This window comes from Cupressus sempervirens, chromosome 3 (assembly GCF_028749045.1).
Source record: "Cupressus sempervirens isolate cs-2001-9-10 chromosome 3, ASM2874904v1, whole genome shotgun sequence".
In the NCBI taxonomy this organism is placed as follows: domain Eukaryota; kingdom Viridiplantae; phylum Streptophyta; class Pinopsida; order Cupressales; family Cupressaceae; genus Cupressus; species Cupressus sempervirens.
In genome coordinates, this window is record NC_143120.1 from 209,956,892 (window position 1) to 209,981,601 (window position 24,710).

The following is a 24,710-nucleotide window of genomic DNA, read 5'->3' on the forward strand; positions in this document are numbered from 1 at the left end:
TACAGAATCACAGGGTTGAGACTTCTGGTCAATGACAACGAGTGATTCTCGTAGAGGGTAGTTGTCCAGAGTTACCTCTCACGACAAAGCCTGTGTGAAGACAGGAAAGGGAGGTGGTTGGGAGCAATGCAAAATGGAGTTGGGTGACTTTTCATACCAGTTTACGCAGATATAATAACTTGGATCTGTTGGCAGAGTGTGAATAATGGGATGCGAAAGAATGCAATCAGTGGGCCAAGCGTAAGCATGAAGAGCAGTAGAATCTTGTGATGATCATGATGATGGAGAGAAAATACAGATAAACTTGACGCCAAGAAACTTCTGCCTAAGAAATTTCCAGAAATCAAAACTTCCAGATTCTTATTTTTTTCCCACAGTTCCATAGCTCAATATAAGAAATTTGATATTCTTTGTAATGGGAAAATAATTTTCTACTTGATCAAACCAATAGAAAAAGGAAGAAATTATATTTTAATATTATTAAAAATAAACATTAAACATAAACTATTATGTTTGCTAGGAATAAAATTTAATTCTTGCTTTTGATACGATTATGTTTCCTGCCTCAGGACGGAACTAATAAGGAGCTAACCGAACAAGAGATTATAAAAGAACATATAGTATCCAAGTAGGAAAAGAGACTAATAAACAAAAGATCTGAATCAGAGATGCCCAATTTGAACAAAGGCAGAGGACATGAGACAATACGTAAGATAGTGTAAAGGAAAGGAGTAACAGAGACTATTAAACAAAGATACATAATCAGTAGATCTACATCTAAAGTCTCAGTATTACAATCTATTAGGAATATTATTTTCAAGAAAATGTCAATGCATCAGTCAAGTAAATGACAAATAAACGTCGTATTTAAAATCAGACAAAACGAAGCCTAATAACATCTATAGAGCTAATATTGGGAGACGGAAGATACAAGAACAATAAAAAATGAATACATAAGAACTAAAGAGAATCAACCAAGCATATTAAATCTAGTGTCTTAAACCATCGAACAGAAAAATCAGACTCAACAGAGGAAGGGAAGAACAGAGAATGATATCGTAAGATGAAGGGAGATATATATAGTCAGCAAACATTATAAGGGAAATATAATAGGGGAATATAACATTTGAACAGAGGTGAGAAAAATCTGTTCCTTAGTAAGCTAATACACCCATGTCTGAGAAGCTATGATAATGCGGGAGAAGGATCAGATAGATAACAAATATCAATAGTTGTATTAAATCAAAGATACACTTTAGAACATGCAGAGCTTGGCAATGTTTACGCAGGGAAGAAAATAGATCATCAAAAATCAAGAAATACATAGGCTGAGTTTAGAAAGAATACAGATTCTAGGGCGGACTATACAAGGTAGTGCATGGAGGAATATCAGAAATAAGCAGGATGAAATAAGCAAGATAAAATAAGCAGGATGAGGGAGAATAAAAAATACAACACAATACCCACTATTTGTGTTTGGCATTTGAACAAGGCAAAAAACTACAGTAAATACATAACTATACGGTTTGGATTTAATTGGAATAGCACTACAATAATATTACTTGGAAGGGTAGATATTAAAGGAGAGCTCTCAGGGATCACTAACGACCATCATTGTGCCAAAAAAGACATCACAACAAACATCATCAGACTAGTCATTGTGAAATAATTTATTCATTAGAAGAAGCTCCAAATTTGTCCAACAATCTGATGCATTCCCCAAAAATAAACTACTCCAGTAAATACATAACTATACAGTTTGGATTTAATTGGAATAGCACTGCAATAATATTACTTGGAAGGGTAGATATTAAAGGAGAGCTCTCAGGGATCACTAACGACCATCATTGTGCCAAAAAAGGCATCACAACAAACATCATCAGACTAGTCATTGTGAAATAATTTATTCATTAGAAGAAGCTCCAAATTTGTCCAACAATCTAATGCATTCCCCAAAAATAAACTAAGTTATCCGTAGTTCGATATTAAATATAATCTCAGATGGGAAAGAAGTACCAAAAAAACTGTACACTGCAGACTTTGAATATCAGAGTAGAAACAACTTTTATCTTATCATTATAAATAATAAAGAGAAGATTTGCAACGTATCTTAGTAGACACAACTTTTATCTTATCATTATAAGTAATAAAGAGAAGATTTGCAACTTATCTTATACCTCCATAGTAGAATTGTTACTAGTGCGAGGAAGGGGATATTAACATCGTTCCTCTATTCTAGTGGAAATACAAGCTAAACTCATAACTGTAAATCAAACTAAGTATATGATCAATAACCATTAGTCATATAATTCCTTACATCAGAGTAGAAACAATTTTTATCTTATCATTATAAATAATAAAGAGAAGATTTGCAACGTATCTTATACCTCCAGAGTAGAATTGTTACTAGTGCGAGGAAGGGGCTGTTAACATCATTCCTCTATTCTAGTGGAAATACAAGTTAAACTCATAACTGTAAATCAAACTAAGTATATGATCAATAACCATCAGTCATATAATTCCTTACAAGCATTAAGAATTAATATTCTATTTTCAAAGGAAAAGATATTGGATTGAAGAAGTGTCCTCCAAAAAAATGACTTCTTATTATAAGACACCATAAGTGATAATAGAATATTATCAATTTGCTAAGAATTCTGCCAAGGGACATTACAGAGAAGTGGGAATCAGATGCCTTTGGATGAGGGGCTACTACTGGGTGTTGGGATTTGTGTCGTAAAGGTCCAAACCCCGTTGTTGCCAAAGATTTTGTGGTGTGTTCGGTACCCAGTAAATCTAAAATAAACCTTTAATTTTGTTGGTTTTTGATTGGGAGTTGATGGATAGTAGAACAAGGCTGAGGTTTAAACCATAATGAGGACTACAGAGCAACAATAGCTGATTCAGATTCTGGATTCTCATTGGAGAAATTGAAAGCCCCACATTTTGATTGCATTTATAACTCTTTTAGCGTCTCTTGAGACCTTTCATATCATTTGAGATAAGAATCAAGACCACAAGGCCCATTTGAAGAAGAAGGCTTCACAATTTGAAGCATGGCTTTCACCTCAACAATCCTACCCCGCTTCATCAACCAAATTCCAAGATAGTACATCCTATTATTAACTGGTTGAATGGATAAGACTTTTCTATATACAGCTTCTACATCAACATAGTTGTTCTGCTGCATGTAAGCCCAACCCAAGTTTCCCAGCAAGCGAGTGGTCCCCGGTTTAATTGAGACCTAGAATTTCTTTCCCTGGGCCCTAGCAGTTTTTGTGCGCTTCCCAATAAATACCATGCCTTGATGAATGAGGTTCAGTTTGCATTTCAGAAGGGTTATTTGATCATCCAATCCCCCACATCTCTTTTACAGATCAAGCAATGCATTGTCAAGGGATTCCTGCTCTTGATCAGAGCATCTATTGCACAAGGACTTGATTACTTCAATAGCTTCCTCAGGTCTATCCTGCTACTTTCTCACAATGGCCATGTCCTTGAGGGCACTGTCAAGCCTATGATCTATCGTTATAATTGATTGAAGCCCATGAAAGGGCAATTTCCTTGTCTAGATTCTTCTCTACCAATTGAACATGTTTGGCTCTAACATAAGGGGTATCTCCCAGAGGAACCTTGTTAATCATGTGTAATGATTCAGCACAAGAACAAAGAGAAGGTATCTTATTAGATGATTTCAAAGTGCTAGGGCTACAGGGAGCGGACTTAGATATAGTTTGGTCACATCCTGGATTGCTTCTCCTTTGGTCCCTTTCCATGCATCCTCAAAAATTTGTGTTATTAGAAGATTGAGGCGTTTGAAAACCTTGTGGTTACAATAGAATAATAAAGAAAATAGGAATAAGCCAATTTCTCTCTCGCATTATGGGAAAGGAGCTTAACTCGGCTGTGCGGAAATGAAAGAGGTGAGGAAAGCTTTAGAAAACTATATTGCAACAATCCTAATGGGGATTTCTTCATACATCAAAAAAAAATTAGATGACTTATACTGACTTGTAAATGTGCCTAAAATTTTTTAAACACGTCTATAAAATATTCTCATAATTCTTTTGATTTACATAGGGTTGCCCTCTTTTGCTTATAATTGGTTCGAATAAATTTAAAAGGACTAAACAAAGGTAAGCATTTGCATGGGCTTTTTGGATACGAACTGTACTGGACATCTATCTTAGTGAAGCTCAATGTGGTAGATAAAAATATTATTAAGGTAAAGATTTTGAGATATGGTTTAAAAGTTGATTGAAATCTAGAAAGTGGTGCTCCATATTGATAGCTTGCGCACTTGTAAAAGTAAAGCATTTCCTTCTTTGCATTTGTAATTTTTATATGGCTTATAAAGTACACAAAAGAAGAGCATGTCTATTGTTTTTAGCTTCTTTAAAAATGCAGAAATGCCACACTATGAACTATTGCGATAAATTCTATTCCCAATTTTTCAAGCATTTCATTAGTTGTACTCAATAATTTTTTCATTTTAAAATTTTGCAGTTTCATTGTATTTAATTTTTTACTCTGGGTATTTGAGTATGTATGCATAGACATTTATTTTTCTCTGTAAGTCTGAAGTTGAGAAACTATAGATCCACAAAAAATGAAATTCAAATCAGCCTACCTAGAAAGGACATCTGCATTTATGTAAGTAGTGCCAAGAATTACAAGAAGCCTATAAAGCTATTATAAATTTTAATATTTGCATTATTGTTTATAGACGGATCTATCAAGGTCTACCCACTGAATAGTTTTACCCTCTAGATCTTGAATTAACTTTGTAAAAGCCTCTTTAGGATCTGACCATATAATTATAGAATAATGCTCACCTTGACGTATGAATGTGATGTTTTATCAGAAATCAAGAGTGCATCAAAACCACAGTATAGCTCGACACGCTGGAAACCGTCATCTACTTAATCTTTGCACGATATATTTTTTGCACTTTGGTTTCCCTTAAAAGAACCATCTAATTGTTTTTAGAAATTGACACAAAGTTATGCCTTTATTTCTTGGCAGTTGTTAATGGTTCGTCTCATTTTTATTTTTTTATATTCTTATCGGAAAACCTTATGTGCAATACATTTATGTAAGATAAGATTTTAAAATTCCAGGTTATGCAGATGAGACAGAAATTAAAATCTGATAGGTAGCATGCCCTGGATGTGTGGTAGAGGTCGTTAAGTTCAGGAAATGCATCCTAGGAAATACAGGTAAACATTAAAAGTATAAACATATGTAGAATGATTTAAATGGGGTATGGATCTAGAATCCACATCTTTGAAATGATATGGATGGGGTACATAGGTAATACTAGTGAACATTAACAATTTATTCAGACTGAATACTATATACAAAAAACCAAATATCTTGACCGCAAGAGAATGTAATAAAGTTTTAGCATTATAGTGGCATGAGAGGATTTTTACCACAAACAAAACCACTTTCATTTCTCTGAACTGGGGAAGGGATACAATATGGCTCCCATAAGTTCTAGTCAAAAATTAAAAAAACATACATGTTTAATTAAGTAATTCAAATTGTTTATGATCTTTTCCTTGTTAGACCTATCTTTTTGAACTCTCTAGAATTTAAGCCAGTTTCAGCATTATCACAGTCTTCATACACTGAATATCTTCCTGAAGAACAAGGAGCTGAACCACTTAACAGTACAACAGGATGAATACTAATTATTTGAGATGCCTTTAACTCATTTGACCTTGTTGTTAATTGCCCATGGGTACTCATGGCCTTAGTGTGACCAATGTATTATCTCTCTTAAACAAGTTGCCAGGCTCATTGATGGAAAATATGCAAGTTCACAATAAGTACATGAACTATTTGTTTCCATGGCTGGTGAGTTACTCTCAAAAGGTTGATGGTGGAGTCCTATTAAAAAACTTATAATTCTAACTCTCAGCTTCTCGTCAAATCTCTACGAGTTTGTCTCCGGTTTAAAATTTTTACATTTTTCACCCAAACCTCGTTGTTATAGGAAAACTAGGGCATTGATTACATGAAACCAAGTGCAGGGATCTCAAAACTAATTTTTAAAAGTTTTTCTTCATTCTTGTGTTTAGCAGGTGCAAATTTAGCAAACTCATGTCCAGTAAAACTCAGATTTTCTTTCTTGTGCACTAATTTTATTTTTTTTAAAGTTGGAATTTCTGGGAGTAGTACGACCTAGTTGAAGCTAATGGATTGAGTATGCATCTTCCATTTGGAAGCCAAACTGTAGTAACTGCAAATGTTAGACACTTAATGCATGGACAATAAACAATATAATGATAAATCCCTGATTTAACTAAGTGAAGTTGTCTATCCATTGCAGACCAACTCCAACAAAATGCTATGGGATTATTTCAGACACACAAAAGAATATAAATAAATAAAATTTATAGAAACTGCTACACTCTCTTTTATTTTCAGAGTAGCAAGAAGTTTCATTTGACTATGCATGTGTTCACATTCTCTAAATGGAGGCTAAAGAAGCAAGGAGAATTGATGTACCCATTCACTCAGTCAACATAATATACTTGAAGACACATTACTAAGGTAAAATAGGCAAGAACAACCTATTAAATTTCCTTAGAAAACTAAAACTTACATATTGGAATGAAGATGTAAATTCTTATATCCATTGATCATTAGCCCAGGCAGATTTTAGTACAGAACCCGAAGATTCAAGAAAATAACTTGAAAGGAAGCTAGTATTAGCACATGTTGTCCAATAGGCTTTGCTAAAGTATGTTTGTGTCTATCATTTTTGAGGAATAGCATTCTAAGGATTGTCCTTCCTAACATTCTAGGAATAATTATGGTGCTGCCTTCATGACCCACACGATAATAAGTAAATAAATAAAACTCTTTGGTAACTCTTGTTTGGCTAACCACAAACATTCACTCATGCATGGCACTAGTCCAACCCAAATGGGAAGGTGCGTACTGCCTCTGCCAAATAGGGAATCCACAATTGACCTTAGAGGTAGAGGACGAAAAATTCCAATCCTTCCTCCCGTTCCAACACATACGCTTCTATCCTAATATCTTCTTTAAACTATTATAGGGAGTGATAAATTATATGGAACTACACATTAGGGCAGTTTAAGTAATACAGCTCCTGTATTGAGACCCACAATCTATTTATGCAAATAGAATTTATTTATTAAACTCCCTATTTAAAACGAGAAATTTATTACTTAGTGATGACCTAAAAATATATTTCTCAAGTAGAATCATTGATACAACCTAGGGAAAGATTGATTAGCCATCTTTTTAGCTATCTCCCCACGGGGAACAACTCTGCGTAAAAGCAGTTTGAGGTGTCCCAAGGTGAGGGTATAAACCCTAGTGCCCTGATCTGAGCTTTCTCCACCAAGTCCTATCCTTAGTCATATTGGAATTAGTCATTGTTTCTCTTAATGTGTGAAGGTCACTTATAATCAGAAATCTATTGTGAGAGATTGATTCACTGGCATACACAAGAGCCTACAACACTGTGTCGTCATATATAATATAGTGAACCAGTAATTCCTGCCATGCTCATCTGCATAAAAATTTCTGCTGTTGATAGTTACATTGTCGCAAGATTTGCAGACTGCAAGAAATGATGAGTTAATATGGTTGTGAGAGGAGAGAATTAACAAAAGGCTATATTATAATCTTTTAATATATACCTCCCATTTTTGAGACAAAGCGGGCTCTTATATATTCTATAAACCAGTTGTAATCCTGTGAATAATGATTTAAATTTTAGAAACCCTAGATAAAAGATTATTATACAAAACATAGTCCTAGATTAAATGGACTAAAATCAGAAAGGTTGATTATGAAAGAAATGAATTATACCTCTTAGAAAAATGCATAGACACCCTCAGCTCTAAATTATTTTCTTCCAGATATTTCATAAACTCTCGTCTTTTTTCCATAGCATGTTGCAGGCTACAAACTATGGATTCCCGCATGCTCCTATTTAATGAATCCAAATGAACAATAGCCTTTTACCTTGTAGGCTCTCCAGCATATCCATTGCATTGAATCTCAATAAGGATTGAAATCTAATATAAAAAAAGCCCATAAATAGAATAGCTTCATGGACTAAAATGTGTCTAAAATTTCCATGCGTGGATTATGATTGAAAAACCTAGAAATAGGAAATCCCTCTGGCTCTCCTCTTAAAGGATCTTAATCCTACTTAGCCACCAAATTTAGGTGCATTGTGGTGGCAAGGTTTGTGTTGAGTGTATCTAGGGCATTTAGAGAGTGCAGCCTAATCAGGGTTTTCTTTTTACATTTTTTATATTGCTTTTTTGTTCACAGCCTGATGCAATAGGGGTTTGTTCTGCTTCCTACAATTGTTTTAATAGCTGGTCTCACACTTATTCTTTTGGTAAAAAGCGCCCTTTGATGCATACATAATAGGAACATCGCAAGTTATATATACACACCTAGGAATGGACCGAGCAAAGGTACCACCATAAGAAACGAAGGCAGTTTCCCTAATTGAATCAGTAGCTGACCTCGTAGTCGATCCGCCATAGCAGTTTCACCAGCAGCATATTCTACATATCCAGATGAAAATGCAGTAGATCCGGTTCTAGATTCCCCTTTCCAGGTTCCATATCCAATAGCGGACCCCATAGTATCAGAAGCGAAAGAAGCTAAGGTGGGAGCAGAGCATGGTGGCAACATAGGTAGCTTAAGCAACATCTATTGTATCAGAACCATAAACGAGGGAGAAATCACTAGCGGTAGGCAGTATCTACCATTGGTAGAGGCAATAGCACATGCAGTTTTGGTGAATCTACCCAATGGCACACTTGTTTCATAATCAGTTCAAGTTACCATTGATGCTCCACCAATATAGGTATCAGTGCTTCTTTTTTTTTACTTTCAACCATCCGTTACTAGCTTTTCCCTGGCGGAAAATACCAGCAAGAGGCAAAGGTATCTGCCAAGTTCTTCAACACACTATTATGGGAAGCCATCCGTAGAGAGTGCTTTGACCAGCTTGGGTGAGGGTGGTCCAGCTCAGGTTGTGAAAAGGGATGCTTGGGTGAAGTTCAAGCAGGAGATATTCTCGTCTTATCCATCTGCCTGCGCTGGGGTAGGCCAGTTTAGTCAGGTCCTCTTTACTGAATCAAATGATAGAGAAAGTATATCAATCTAACGCATTTCCCCTTGTTCAGGAGCCAGCCGCAGTTTAGTAGGGAAAGGGATTGCTCAACAACCCCCCTCTTCTAACGAGATCTAAGCTCAGACCACCAGCAGGAAGCATTGATTGATCGATCAATGGGAAGGAGCAGTGAAGGAAACATCCAGAGATACAGGGAACTGGCTCAGATATTTGTTGCATAATTACACTAAACTATACAAATGGGACGAAAGGGAAAATAATGAAAAAAATGGTAAAAAAGCACTTGTGTTGAGTTTGAATGTTAGGAAAGAGAAGATTAGCATTACCCTGTTCATGAATGTGGCAGTGGCTCCATTAAGTGTTGCAGCCGACATGGAGTGTAACATTAATCAAAATTGTGAAATTGTTGCCAATAACTGCGTCCTCTCCGATGACAATTCCCGTCCATGATAAAAAAAACACACCCTCCCCAATGCGAGCAACAAGGTGGATGTCCACAGCGAACATTTCAGAAACCCTAGTCTGGATAACCAGAGTGACCGAGAATCGATCCTGAGCCCACAAGGAATGCGCCATGCGGGTGTGATTAACAAGTGAGGAAACCCTTGAAGGTGAACATGGCGTATTTGAGGGTTTTGAGTAAAGACATCAAGAAATAGCTTGTAAAGCTTTGCGATAGGAGCAAAGAGGTGATTGAAAGCTTGTTCACCAGATGAAATGCTAGCACGCTCTCAAATGTGTACTTGTGGATGAGAATGGTGGAGCTGAGGTACTTTACAAGGATGGGCTCCGCCTCTGCCTCTTCTGTCGCCTCTCGTCGGAGCTGCTTCCATATCTCCTTCTATTCATCATACTTAATTCCCATCCTGTGTGCAAATTTTTTGTTTCCGCCCCATTAAGTGGAAGCATCCTCTGATGCTGCTTCTTATTGGCACCAATGCCCCTGCCATGACCACCCTGGTTGTATTAGTAGAATATGTGAGAGGATGCTAACTGTATCCACCCTCCCCAGTTCTCCTAACCGCACTCTACCATTTCCATGCTCTTCCATTGGCGACAACCCTAGCGGCTGTGTTCCAAAATATCTTTTGTTTTTTAATTTATTTTTAACCGAACAAATTTTGTTTCCCGCTTAATTATTTTATGACTTTTACGTTTTGTCGTATATCGACAAAGTAAATATATTATTTGAAAATTTTTAAAAACGCTAAAAAGGCAAAAGGAGAGTTGAAGACAAAAGATGAATTTCGTCTTAAACAAATGTAGTGAAACCTATTATTATGTAGTAGTGAACTCTGTCACCCACATTGCAGTGTAATGGGGGCAGTCAAGGACTTTCATGATTCCATGGCAAATAGATCTTCATAGAACATTAATTGAGAGCTGATAAGGGATGAGAGACAAACATTGTAATGTATTTCATTGAACAGCAATAAAGCTCCTTTTTTGTTAAGTGCAGAAGTATTTGATAGTTAATGACTCCAGAGGTAACTTGATTGTTTCATGGCATTTATCTAGACACAATGGATTGGTTTTTATCTGTACTTGATTTGGAAGAGTGGAATGATGAATTAAGATTCATTTGGATCAAATCTTATGTTTGGCTGTGCGTTATAACAGAAGATAGAATGGATTTTGCACAAACTGCCAGAAAACCCTCCTAAACTAACCTATTTATAAGGGTTTTGTCATATTTAAAAAATCTAGCGTCAAAAAATTGCAAAACTCTGGAATTACGCAGTTAAATCAATGGACTTTAAAATGTGTTTGATTTGAGTTCAAAAGGATAGGGCACGTGTGAGAATATTGATGCCCTAGCGGGCAGAACACAAAGAAATTGTTGTTCTTGACTGCGTTTGCACTGATTGATGAATTAAAAGTTCTTCAAATGTTCTTAAATGTTGTTGATGATTGGATAATGGTTAAGGATGTCCAGTATCATTCCACAGTTACAGAACCAGGGGTTTGAAACAAGAAATCAACTCTGATCACAAACAAAATGTATCTACAGTAAAACTGTTATCATGCAGATTTAACGTGATGAGTTGGTCAGTACTCGAAGGTTATGTATGTTCAAGTGGGTTGGGAAATAAGATGCTGGAAAGAGATTATTTCTAAGGGCTTGACTCAATAACAAATTACAATACGCTTCACTGTTTTGTATTATACAGAGACAGCCTGATATATGAAAGGCAGCATCATATTAAGATCTCATGGTTAACGAATTGTGTTGCTTATGGAGAGCAATTGAAGACTTTGGAAGAGATATCATTGGTAAGAAGAAAAGGTATCATCTGTTTTTGCAGAAGTGTGATGGACAAGTTCTAACCTTGATGGTTTATTGAATTCCCTGATTTGACTAACCTTGATCAGAAATGGATGATTTAGAGTAAACAATCGTTTGGTTGATGAAATCAAGGATTGAATACAAATGTGAACAGAAAATAGAATCTTGGACATTGCATGGAATATGCATATTGTTGTAATGAATCAGAGTTGTGGAATGTTAAGACCTTAAGATGAACATGTAGGTGTTGCTATAATGGTTGATCAGACCTTTGAAGCTATTTGAGTGTTAAGTGGGATAGACAACGTTGAGTGTTCCCTTTGAGAGAATTGAGGAACCTATCATGGTTCCATAGAGGATGCTACTGAATTGCTAAGGAGACTGATTGAACAAATCAACAAGCCTCTGATATGTTGTATATGTATGATGTTTTATTGATTGGATCAGCGGGACCCAAGAAGGATGGTGATCGTTACAAGATGCTCTAAATCAAAACACGTCCAAAACAACCCAAAAATCAAAAAGAGACAATAATGCTTGCGATGAGACTCCGGTGCCCTGCATCAATAAGGGTAGGGCTTTGAAGTTGCTGAAGCTGATTGCAAAACTTGGGAACTACTGTAGATTATATTTGAGCTCTATATACGCCTTTAGTGTCCTTGTATCACTAATAAGTGACGGGAGCTTAGTAGCAATAGGAGTTTTACTCACTGGGAGATTTATTTCTATTTAAGAGTTTGCTTGGTTGCAGTTAGTTGCTTCAATTGTGGGTTTTTCTGTTTAATTGTGTTAGTTTGCCAAAGATACCATGTTCTATAACCAGCTTGTTTACAGATCAGGTGGCATCAATGCGAGTTTTATAGCCTGTGTGTTATATTTGTTAATTGATTGTGGAAATTTGACATACTACACCACAAGGGATGTGTTGGATGAAGAATCAAGGAATCAATAGAAATCATGCAGGGCCCGTTTGGTGACAAGCATAGGAATAGAAAATTAGAATAGGAAATAGGAATGGGACTCAGAGTAGGGAATGGGAATGGAAAATGACAATCCCATTCCTGTTTGGTTCACCTAAAATCTATTTGAAGATTTGTTTGACAATCCTTCTGTCCTCCAGATCTATGGCTTCTCTTTACCACTTCTTGTAATCAATATTTTTAGGCCTTTTCTGCTGCTACTGCATGAAACTCCGATATAAGCTACGATTTGGCCATCAATTTACTCTAAGAAACGTAAAGCCACGATATAAGCTACAATTTAGCCGACAATTTACTCTACAATTTAAGCAACGATTTAAGCGAGTATTTAATCAATGATTTAACAAACTAATTAAGCGACGATTTAACCGGCAACTTGAAAATAAATAACACACAAGTTACGATTTAAGCAAGAGTTTAAGCAACGATCTTTTTAAGCAGTTATGCAGCTATACCAAAAAATTTACTACGATTTAAGCTACAATTTAGGCGACGATTTAAGAAGTTTATTAGAGTGCAATTAATGTTTCTTCAGCAATTTATTTCCTAAACCATTGCTTACAACTCAGATCTGGTTTCTATGGTGCCCAGAGCATTCTATTATTGCTATCAATAAACCTTTCCCAAGAGCTCTCTAGGGTGACTGACATAACTCACAAATTTTTACTTCCAGTACAACAGAGTCAGTTTCAAGGGAGCCATAGGAACAATGGCCATATGTCATCCCAGATAGAGAAATAAATCTGCTCTCAAGCATGAATTCTAACAAAGCAAAGAATAAACAGATGTACCCTTAATATCACCATAACATGAGACAAAGTTTACAGAAAGCATGAAACAGTCTCATTAAAGGAATCATTTAGTTCCTGATATTCAAGCTCCAACATACTGCTCACAATTAATTTTAATTTGGTTGATCTTCATCAAACACCTAAGCCATCCTAAAGATATCAAAATCACTTAACCTGAAAACCAGCCTTTTTCTTAAGGGAAAATATCAGATAATGACAACAAATAAAATCAGAAACTAACATAAATATTCAGAAAAATTTCAATCAAAACAGCAGTCAATGCGTTTTGAAAATATCACAATTTTAAATTTTTTCATGAAAATATCAGTCTGGCATGAGATCTGATATTTTCTGAAATATAACAACATTTGCTTCTATGACCAAGACTGCGTGAAAATCCTATTTTCAAGATCAAACCTTGGAAAAAAGCATCCTTATCAATCCTTCAACCAAAATCGACCATAAAATATGGTATAGCTCTTAGGCATTATTAGGGTGCCAATATGACAAACATCTCCACTTGTTGTAACAGGCTTTGAGATTCTTGGTCCACAAGAGGCTCCCATAACCTAAATATATGTGTTTTTAAGTTTTTCCTCAAGGAAGCAAGGCTCCTGCTTCATCTCATCCACAACTGCTCTGGATTATTAAGATTGTGTCCTGGTGGATTAACCTGTCAACAAGAGCTCGTTCATATGAGTTTTGTGGTGAATGTCAACTGCCAAAGAAATATATATTATGAAATACACACTGGCCTATCAGAGAAAATATCAGTATCCTTACACTATGAGAAATAGATAACTTGCAACATGATACACAAGTTAGGATTGACTTTGATTATTTTGACCTAAAGCTGATTGTATGTCAAGTGAGCTGCTGAGAGTCTATTAACAACTTCCCGTGATCAGATGTGTGGAATTGCTCCACACACTGATCACTAAGAGAGAAGCATGAATATTTTTCTATGTTCCACGGAGTTTCCGGGACGGGAACGTTTTAGGGGACGGGGACGTGTTTCCGGTACGGGTACGGGTCGAAGCCAAAATTTAGGGGACGGGACATTAGGGGACGGCGATTAAAAACATAGGGGATTTTTTTTAATATAGAGACAAAATTCAAATATGTATATCATAACATTGATAAACCATTCACCATAGACATTTTAGAAGATAAATACATGGAATATTATCAAATGGCAAATACTAAGTGCTTCCATTATAACAATATCACATACATATATAGCAAAAATTAAAATGCCTAAAGGCTTCAAGTATCATGCTGAAATCAGAATGAAATAAAGAGAAGTCCAACTAAAATTGTTAGTAAATAGTAAATACCGAAAGCAGTCTTGCCTCACTAAACACAATCTTTGCTCATTGCTGCTACTGCTCTTATGTTTTTTTCCTTCCTCTTAGCAAGTATGTTAAATCGAAAAATGAGTAGAAGAGTTAGTGTTTTAATGGACCAAATATAGGTTGCATATTGTTATTATGTCTTTAAGATGACTAGGGGCCACACGAACAACAAAAATTAGGAAAAAATGTTTTTTTGGGGATGGTTTGCCTTTTCCAGATTGACTGGAAAAAAGGGGACGGCCAGCAGTTTCGGGGACGGATAGGGGACGGCAAAACTGTCCCCGATACTGCTGGCCGTCCCCAAGTTTCCTGCCCAAAAAAATTGGCCGTTTCGGGGACGTTTCTGAATTTTTCAAAAAAGGGACGTCGCAGGGTACGGCCAAAATCCGTACCCGCGTCCCCGTTTCGTACCCGGTACGGGTACTAGGGTACAGAGGCAGGGGACGCGTCCCCGTGGAGCATAGATATTTTTCCTTCCTATAGTTAAAATTAAATGCTATACAATGTGAAGTTCAATGAACTTAGTATAATAACTTTTTCTATTCTTTTTTTGAAAGCATCATTTGGCATCAAGGTGCAATGGTAACTCTCAAAGAACATATGTGCAAACAGGTTGAATGTGATGACAGGCAGACAATTTTTTAGAATAAAGTAGTTAAATTATTTCCAATGGAAATTTGCTAATCATTAATTACATCTTTCTTTCATCTTGGCCTCAAAATGCTATTCTGTTTACAAAGTTGAATGAAGATAAAGTTTTGTCCTGGTTGATGCACAAATCCAGCATTTGTTACCATAAGGGCAAGCTAGGTGTATGAAATGTTAGTTAATAAAAAATGGTTTTCCAAATCAGAGTTGGAGATTTGAAAACAAGGTTTAAAAACAATACATAACACTCCTAGGTTTTTGATTGGAAAACAATCAACCAAAAGGGTTTATTTATGCAACTTAAAGTAATGATTGTCATTGAAATGCTGCGGCTATGAAACTAGCAATTACTAGTGAGAAAGATGCAAATGTAAATGTAAATGTAAATGTAAATGAAAAGGTGCTTGGCTGGACACAACACGTAAAAGTTGCTGGAATTGCAAAAAAAGGTCATTACTGACTTTCTTGGCTGCTCAGTTATTGCCTGGACTGAAATTTGTTTGCAACAAGGGCTCCCCACAGGATACTGACATAAAAGGAGAAAAGTGGACAGTGGTTATTTTAGATTATTCTTGACTGGAAGGCCAAAGATATAGATTACAATGCAACAAACAAGCCACTTACCAAAAAAACTTTATGTAGGCAACTTCTCAATTCTGTGGATAAAAAGAAACTAGTGTCTAATTCAAGGATGAAGATTGAATAGCTCGATTGATTATTGCAATATTATATGTGCAGTAATAAGCATGTTTTTGTCTGAATATATTGTCAAAATGACAACATAATGACTAACAATTGCATAAGTTTGTCTTGACTGATATACTGTCGGAATTTAAAAAGTGCTTGTACTCAATTTATGACAAATGATGTAAATCTCACAATCTTTGAAAGAAATTAAAAGTATTCAAACTTTCAATGTGTTTGCAAGAAAAGTTCATTCCAACTAGAAATATATGAAAAATTCAAGAGTAACCATGACATGATCACAAAAATCTGAACTGCACTATGTTGCCAAAGATCTGTACATTGACAAGAATCTTGGACATTACACATGGAAGGCTATTCACTTTTTTCTTCATGAAAAGCATTTTTAGTCAAATTCCAGAGATTGTCAGTAATAAATCTTGCAAGAACATTTTGTACAATATATGCAATTGAGAACTGTACAATTTTACATCAAACACCACATGCAAGTTGTTCCAGCACAAATGTGTGCTCTTCGCAAGAAATGTGCAATTCAGAACGGAGATTGGTCAGTAAAATTTCTCTTTCCCAGCTTAATGAACCTTGGGCATGAAAAGCCTCTAACACAGAGCGATATGCAAATAATTCCAACTTATGTGTGGATACATTGTGCTCGTCTGCCAGGCGAATTCCATTTTTCTTTTGCTTCTTCCTAAGTTTAGGCAGTTTTCTGGTGTGATAGTGAGTATTCTTTCTATTGTTTGGCACTTTATCTCCTTCATCTTGAATTGCAAGAGCAAAAGCAGTTTGACTCCCAGTAGTTGAAACAAAATAATCTTTATAGTCCGTATTCATGTGAGAAGCATCAACAAAAATGCTCTTGGCATGAAGTGTCCCTTTGTCTATCTGTTGTGCTAATTCTGAATGCCTAAATCTCTTTATTTTGTCACATTTGTCAAGACGAAAGTCCTCATCTACCTCATACATACTTTCTACAATTGCATTCTGTTGTTTTGATGTCTTCCGTTTTCTTGCCTACAAAAATAATTTCAAGCATGTGTTAGATACACTAGTGTAAAGGACTCGACATCTTAATAAACAAGTCAAGTTTCTAATAATATTCTCAACATAAGGTTGTATCCCAAAATTCAAGTAGATCCAAAAAATACAATGCATGATGCAACTCTCTGACAATCAGACAAGAACCACCCCTAATAGAGCTAACAAAGTAGGATCGATATAAAAGTGTTCATATGAAGATCCAAAATTCTCAGAATCACTAAAAAAGCTTATAGGTAAAGGAAGATGAGATCTCAAATGAATGTAAAGGTTTGAAAAGCTAACATGTGCACCAAGATATAACTAAATGAAATGAATATGTTCCATTACAAAAGAGAGATTAAAAGTTTGTTCCAACTGTTATATTAGATACCTACCTTCTTAAGGTCTGACACTGTAGTTTCGAAAACATATCCATGAAAACCCTTCTAATTATCAATAGGAATCAGTTATATTACTAAATCTCAATGCTCATATTCTAATTATTCTAAACCAATTGTTTCAATTTTATACACTGAAAACTGAAAAACTTGTAGCAAAGATACATTGATAATTCTAATTCCTCGGGACCCAATAGCTTCCTGATATGTCATACAAGGCACAAGTAGTAAAAAAGGGCATATATTTCTCCAGGCATAAAGATATTAGACAATTCAATGAATGTAACTACAAACAAAAGGCAATCAAGAATATGTTATTTTCCAGAAACTACAAGATCAAAATGTTTGATGCCAATTGCCTTAAATCGTGCCTTAATTATGTTGAATTAGGTCACTGTGTTTGGTTGTCATATATGTGAAACCCTAATGCTTAGTAGAGACTTCAATTTACCATCTACGCGGTACTTATACATGATTAAGTAGGATAGAATAAAAGCTGGGTGCTTCTGTTATATGCTCAAGAGGCAAAATATTGAACCATTCTTCAAATATTTTCATTAACAACACGACAGAAGTTAAACGGTTAAAAACAATTGCCAAACAGGTAAAGGAAAATATTTACCGGAAGAGATAATGACCATTTCCCATTCTTCCATTCCTGCCTGGTCCGAATATTGGAGTAGGGGAATCTCATGCAATTGTCATAGAGAGGGAAGTACACACTATAATATCTGTGAGCAAGAACCTCTGAGATAACACCTTCCCACCAACAATCCCTGTCAAGAACCTCAACTTGATCACCATCTGCCCAACTAATAGTGTTCCTCTCAGGAGGGCGCGGCCTTAATTGGTTACATTGTAACTCCTCCATCAGAGGATGCCCCTCATCTGTCTCAAATTTATCATACTGGACACGATAAATATTCCCCTCCTGAGACACTATAGCACCCTCAAACCAAGCCCCTACAAAACCAGGTTCCTTGCTGCATGCTTCGACTTCCATACCATTTCTGAACTCCATCTTTATAGCTCCAAAAACACTTGCAAGATGCTGCTTATTCTCAAAATAAATTAATACATTCAAACCGAATTCAAGATCAGCTAACAAGGCAAACGAACTAAAATAACCATTGAAGTAAAACAATGTGAAAACTCTGTAATATAGCCACCACAAATCCTAGTCACATTACGTGCTGCTGAAGCCTCTTAAAATTGAGAAAAGTTTCTTAAAGTCGGACAACAATGCATGCATGCACGCTCTTCATATTCAGACCCTAACAAAACATCATGAAAATGATATTTTCTGTTCCAGATGTTTGCAATTCTCTCACACTGGATTACCATAACTCTCCAAACTAATAATAGCATGCAACCCTAGACTGCCTGCTACATTAGCCAGATTCCTTCAATTCCCACACGTACTGCGTTGCCAGAGAAAAGGCTCCAGTTTCAAACGGCAAATACCATAACTCTCCAAACTAATAATAGCATGCAACCCTAGACTCCCTGCTACATTAGTCATCCTTCAATTCCCACACGTACTGCATTGCCTAAGAAAAGGCTCGGCGAATACCATAACTCTCCAAACTAATAATAGCATGCAACCCTAGACTCCCTGCTACATCAGTCATCCTTCAATTCCCACACGTACTGCATTGGCTAAGAAAAGGCTCCAGTTTCAAACTGCGAATACCATAATAACTTTTTCTTTATATTATTATTTTAATTTTTTGAATTTTTAAAGTTCAGGAGGTTGCATTTTAATGGCCATATTTGTAACATTTGTGGGCCCACAAACTTACGTCCATTGCTCATTATGGTAGTAGATTGGATATTGTCTATGATTTTGGTTTTGTTTTTCATATTATATATTCTTTATTGTCATCTTTAAATTTAATTTTTTTCTACTATTTCAGAATATAATTGTGATGCAATAAATAATATATTAAAAAATTCTATTATATTTTTCAACATTTTATATTTTAATTGTGATGTCAATGCTCACTTCATTTTAATTTTACCATAAACTCTAATTTGTTTCAATTAGTTTAATTTTTATTATTTTAGATACATGTTTATATATATATATAGTTTATATCTAAGATATATTGTAGGGTGTGATTTGGAGCTATTTGATGTTCTTAAGGGGTGCACTTGGACTTACATCATCACTCTCTGCATTTTGTGACTTTAGAAGATAATATTGAATGGTAGTGTCTAGTTTTGTCACCACTTGTTACAAATTTTAATATAGACTTTCTTAAGGGGTGCACTTGGACTTACATCATCACTCTCTGCATTTTGTGACGTTAGAAGATGATATTGAATGGTAGTGTCTAGTTTTGTCACCACTTGTTACAAATTTTAATATAGACTTTCATACTTGTTAAAGTTAATACACATGTTTAAGATATATTTGTAATGTCGTTTCATGAACCCAAGTATTCTTATCTTTGAAATGTATCGTATCTATAGTTCTAAATTAAGTTTAAGCTATTTTAGATATATGGGTTTCCTAAATTTTTATCATCAAACAAAAATATTAGACACTTCTCTCTTCCTTAAACAATTATAAAACAAAAAAATGAGGTGCATATTATATCTATCATGCTACAATACTCTTTAAAATATCTATAGTCCATTTCCAATTAGTGGCCAAATCAAAGCCTCCCTCTTATGTGCTTCAAATTGATAGATCAAAATCGTAGATAGTGTAGTCTTCATTATGGGAAAAATATCATTACCTTTCATAATATGATTTGTGATTGTTCTTTTTTTATGATATATAATGGTGATATTTTTAAAATATATTTGTAATGTCATTTCATGAACTCCACTATTCATATCTTTGAGATATATTGCATCTATACTTCTAAAATTAAATTTAAGTTATTATAGCTTTGTTGGATTCCTAAATTTTATTAACAAACAAAAATAGTGAACACTTCTCTTTTCTACAAAAACATAAAAAAACATTATAAAAAAAGCTACATATTACATCTATCATGTTACAATACTCTTTAAAATGTCTATGGTCCATTTCCCTTTAGTGGCCAAATCAAACCCTCCCTCTTATGTGCTTCCAATTGATAGATCAAAATCATAGATACTTTATCCTTCATTATGGAAAAAAAAATCACTACCTTTCATAATATGATTCATGATTATTCTTCTTTTATGATATATGATGGTGATTTTTCTTTAACAACATCCCTCTATTTTATTAATGCATCTACGGATGATGGTATTGATGAAAAAAAGTGTTACGTGGTATTGTCATTGATGTCAACTTGATAGGTCTTGTCATTAATGCCAATTTGAGATCATTAATATATTTGGAGAGGTTGGTAGATATTGTGGGGTGAGTGATATAGAAGTTCATCAGATGTATACATGGAAGAATATTAATCTAGATGATCGGAATGTATATGGTGAAACCTTGTTGCATATACATTAGGCTTTAGTTATGAGATGTAGCTACATTTTGTTGACCTCGTGCTCAAAGACATAGTTTGTTAATTATTGAGATTAGATTCATAAATTTAATTATTAAGATTAGATTCATCATTAAATTTGATTGAAGAAATCTATATAAGGCTTTAATAGTGTATTTCTCTATGATTGAGTTAGTATTTTGGTCTCCTTGTCGTATTGCCTGTTCTACCTGTGTGTGATTATATTTTTAAGATTAACATTTTATAAGGTGTCCCTTCCCTAATTTTTAAGCTATACAAATTTGTGTAGTAATAGTTATATGTATGTTCTTTTATCATGTGTCTCAATTGACTCACTAAAATGTTCCATATTCCTTTTTTGGAATTCATATATTAGTGTAGACTTGGGAATCTATTTTGTAAGGTATAAGGATATAATGATGATTGGTGTTCTTCAATGCTATGTCTTATATGTGAAGTATCACAATTTATTTTGTTTGTCGTGTTTCTATTTTTTTAGCATGGTTATCATTTGTGTCAAGATTTAATAAGTGATTTATTTTAAAGATGAATTTAGAAAGGTTCTTTATGGTCTGCAATGCTTTCATTTTTGTCATATATTATGTTTTTGACTTCTCCATGGTGGTGTAAAGACAACCAAATAAGAATTTTGATAGTTGTTTTGATACTTGGGTCGATAGTATAAGTTCCTTCACTCATAGTTCATCCTAACCTATTTAATTTGATTTGGAGGATGTGTTGACATTTTCATGGGGTATAGTTATGCATTGAATTGATTTATAATCATGATATTTCCTAATGGATGTATTTAGAGTCGACTAATAAAGTGTTTGTTAGAGTAAAGGATTAATTTTATTTAATTTTATTAAATTACTTTTACTCCCTACTTAAGATTTCACTTTATGCACATGCATAATTTCTATTTGATAACTAATTATTGAATATTAAATATTTTTTACCTCTTAGGGTTTCCCTTTTAGAGTTTTACAATCTCCTTTATTAGGATTTATCTATTGTATTTCAATCCATTCTTTCACTCTAATAATATATTCTTGCATATTTTTAGAGCCACACCCTTGTCTTATCTCGTCTTTTTCTTCTCTAGGGCAAGTTCTTGAATGCAGGTGTTCTACAGGATCTGTGGATTTGTTCTTATCAACTCTTTCATGGTATCAAAGTCAAATCTCTTGTAGCTTGTTCTTATTTGGAGAAAAAGAGGAACAAGGGTTTGACAAAAGAAAATTGGGATTTTTCAGCTAATTTGAGAGCTTTTGGTTGTAGTTTTCAGATTTGGTATTCTTTGCAAAACGTTACTTTTTGTTTTTTTTTTTGCATACAAAAAATGAAAAAAAAGGAGCACTTTTTTATTGACGAGTGGATGTGAAAGGGCTTTTTTTGGAGAAGGAAAGAAATTGTTTTGGAGGGCACATTGAAGACGATCTTAGCTGCAACTCATAGCGGTGTCCTTCTTGGTGTGGTTTACTAGACCTACACCTTATTCCTATGAATGTCATGCATGAGCCGACGTCTACATTGGTAGGTTTGAAAAGGCAGAACTTCAAACCCCCTATAGGCATCGTACTTTGACCTATAAGAATTTTTACCTATGATTGTTATCTAGATCTAGATGCCTATTTTCATCAATATTTTCCAAAAGGAACATGTGATTCTAAACTGAATCTTTTATGCTCTTTTCTTGTATATGCTTTCTTTTTAGCATTTGGGGTTCAATTTTTTGCATTATGGGGGTTATTTTATATTATTGTTTATGTCATTTACATTAGTAAACCAAAACTATTCAGATAAAAACACCTTCTAAAAAAATGGCTAAGACCTCTTCTTGTCTAGTTCCTCTAAACCCACATAACTATCACACATGGACAACTTCTATGACATGGCTTCTCCTTTCAAAGGGTTTGTGGTTTCGTTAAGATGAAGTACAACCAATTTTACAAAGGCCTTTTGAGGTCATACAACACAGGAATAAGATGGATGAGGCCATGGGTTTGGTTTCTTTGAATGTTTCAGATAACTTAGTTTCATCTTGATGGGTTAAATTCCCCTTCTGAAATGTGGGCCAAGTTCAAGGATTTGTTTGGTACCATCAATGAGTTCAAGGCACTTCAGATCAAGGCAGAGCTTACATCACTTGTCCCAGATGATTTTCCCTCTATTGAGGACTTTTTGATGAGGTTTAAATATAGATCTTTGTTACATGATTATGGGAAAGTGAAGACTAATAAAGAGTGCATTTATCTGATTCTATCAAAGCTTCAAGGAAACTTTCAGATTTTCTCTTTTACCTTCCATTCCATAATGGATGCTTTGGATCCTAGATTTACCATGCCCACCTTTGATGTATTTTATGATCGTTTAACTAGCAATCAATCCAAGCTTACACAATTAGATACTCTCATAGGATCAAAGAACTAAGCATTAGTTTCTCAGACATCTATAGGGAAGATGAGGTAGAAACTAAAGCCCAAATAAGATTTAATAGGTAGTAAGAGTTCCTCCAAGCCTTCTCCTAAATTAAAGGCTCAAAAAGCCACTTCAAAGGGTAAACCTTCTAAGTCTAGTGAGTCTACCTCTAAGACTAAATTTTTTATAGGTGATCCTTGCAATTTTTGTGGCAAGGAAGGACATCCAGTTTCTAGGTGTTGGAAACATCTTGAGGCTTTAGAGGAGGCCATGTAGCAACATAGTATTTCTTCTCTAAAGCCACCACCTCCTCCTTAAGGTAAAGGACATGCTCTCTTTGCACGAGCACTGGCTTCTTCAACTACTTGGATTATTGATTCAGGTGCTTCCCACCATATGACACACTCACCTAATTCAATTACCTCACTTGCTCAGAAGATTACTACATATATTACAGTTGGTGACTCTGCACATCTTTTAGTTTTGGGTTCAAACACTATCTCTTTATAGGGTGGTTCCCTACAAGGTGTTGTCTTGGTTCCAACCACTTATACAAACTTCCTATCTGTCATTTAGATTTGTCATTTTGGCTCTAGTAAGACAATTGAGTTCTCACCACATGATGTGGTTATTCGAGATCTTTGTGATCCTAACATGGTTTTTGCTACTGGGAGTATTGATTTATAGTCTCACGTATCAATTTGATGGCTTTGAGAACTCTGATTCTTTAGGTGATTCTCTTGTTGTACATGCAAACACAATGAGCAAGATTTGGCATGAGTGTTTTGCCCATGTCAACTATAGATATTTGCATCAAATAAGTACACAAGAGTTAGTGATTGGGCTACCTCAGATCTCTTGTACTAACAATGTTTGTAAGGTTGTGCACTTGGAAAACATCACAGCAATCCATTTCCAGCAGGTAGATCCACACGTGCTAAGGAACCATTAGAGTTGATACATAGTGATCTTATGTAATTCCTCAGTCCATCTTTTTCAAGTGCTTGACATGTGCTTATCTTCGTAGATGACTTTAGTAGATGTACATGGGTATACTTTTTGAAGTACAAGCATGATGTCTTTGATTCATTTCAAATCTTTAGGACATTTGTGGAGAAGAGGTCTAGTCTTTCTGTTAGGCATATACACACTGACAATGGTAGGTAAAATGTGACTTTGTCTTTCAGATATTTTTTCACTAAGCATGGTTTACAACATCATATCATAGTTCCACATACCCCTCAATAGAATGGGGTAGCAAATAGAAAGAACAAGACATTATGACAGATGATCGATTATATGATACAATCTCAAGCTATGAGTTCTTTATTTTGTGTAGAGGCTAACAATTGTGCCAACTACATTCAAAATTGGATACCTTAAAAGGCATTGCAACATTATTATCAGGGCGCACCTAACTACTCTTGGAAGAAAAAGGGGAAGAAGGAGATGCAGAAAACAACTCTACCCTACCTAAACTACAGAGGTGATGCACCAAAATAGAGTGT

The 24,710-nt window shown here is 35.1% G+C and overlaps 1 protein-coding gene and 2 pseudogenes across 1 annotated transcript; all 3 read right to left on the minus strand.

Annotated features, from left to right (window-relative positions):
* Positions 1-2,956: 2,956 nt before the first annotated feature.
* On the minus strand, positions 2,957-3,776 carry LOC149565559 (protein POLLENLESS 3-LIKE 2 pseudogene; annotated as a pseudogene).
* A 5,720-nt stretch (positions 3,777-9,496) lies between these two features.
* On the minus strand, positions 9,497-10,007 carry LOC149565560 (serine acetyltransferase 5-like; annotated as a pseudogene).
* Positions 10,008-16,183: 6,176 nt separating this feature from the next.
* Positions 16,184-18,494, minus strand: LOC149565561 (uncharacterized). The gene is made up of 2 exons (XM_089817156.1): positions 17,949-18,494; positions 16,184-16,922 (listed from the first exon to the last, which is right to left on the minus strand). The coding sequence occupies exons 1-2, from the start codon at positions 18,345-18,347 to the stop codon at positions 16,380-16,382; spliced, it is 942 nt and encodes a 313-aa protein (XP_089673282.1). The 5' UTR covers positions 18,348-18,494; the 3' UTR covers positions 16,184-16,379.
* Between the last annotated feature and the right edge of the window lie 6,216 nt (positions 18,495-24,710).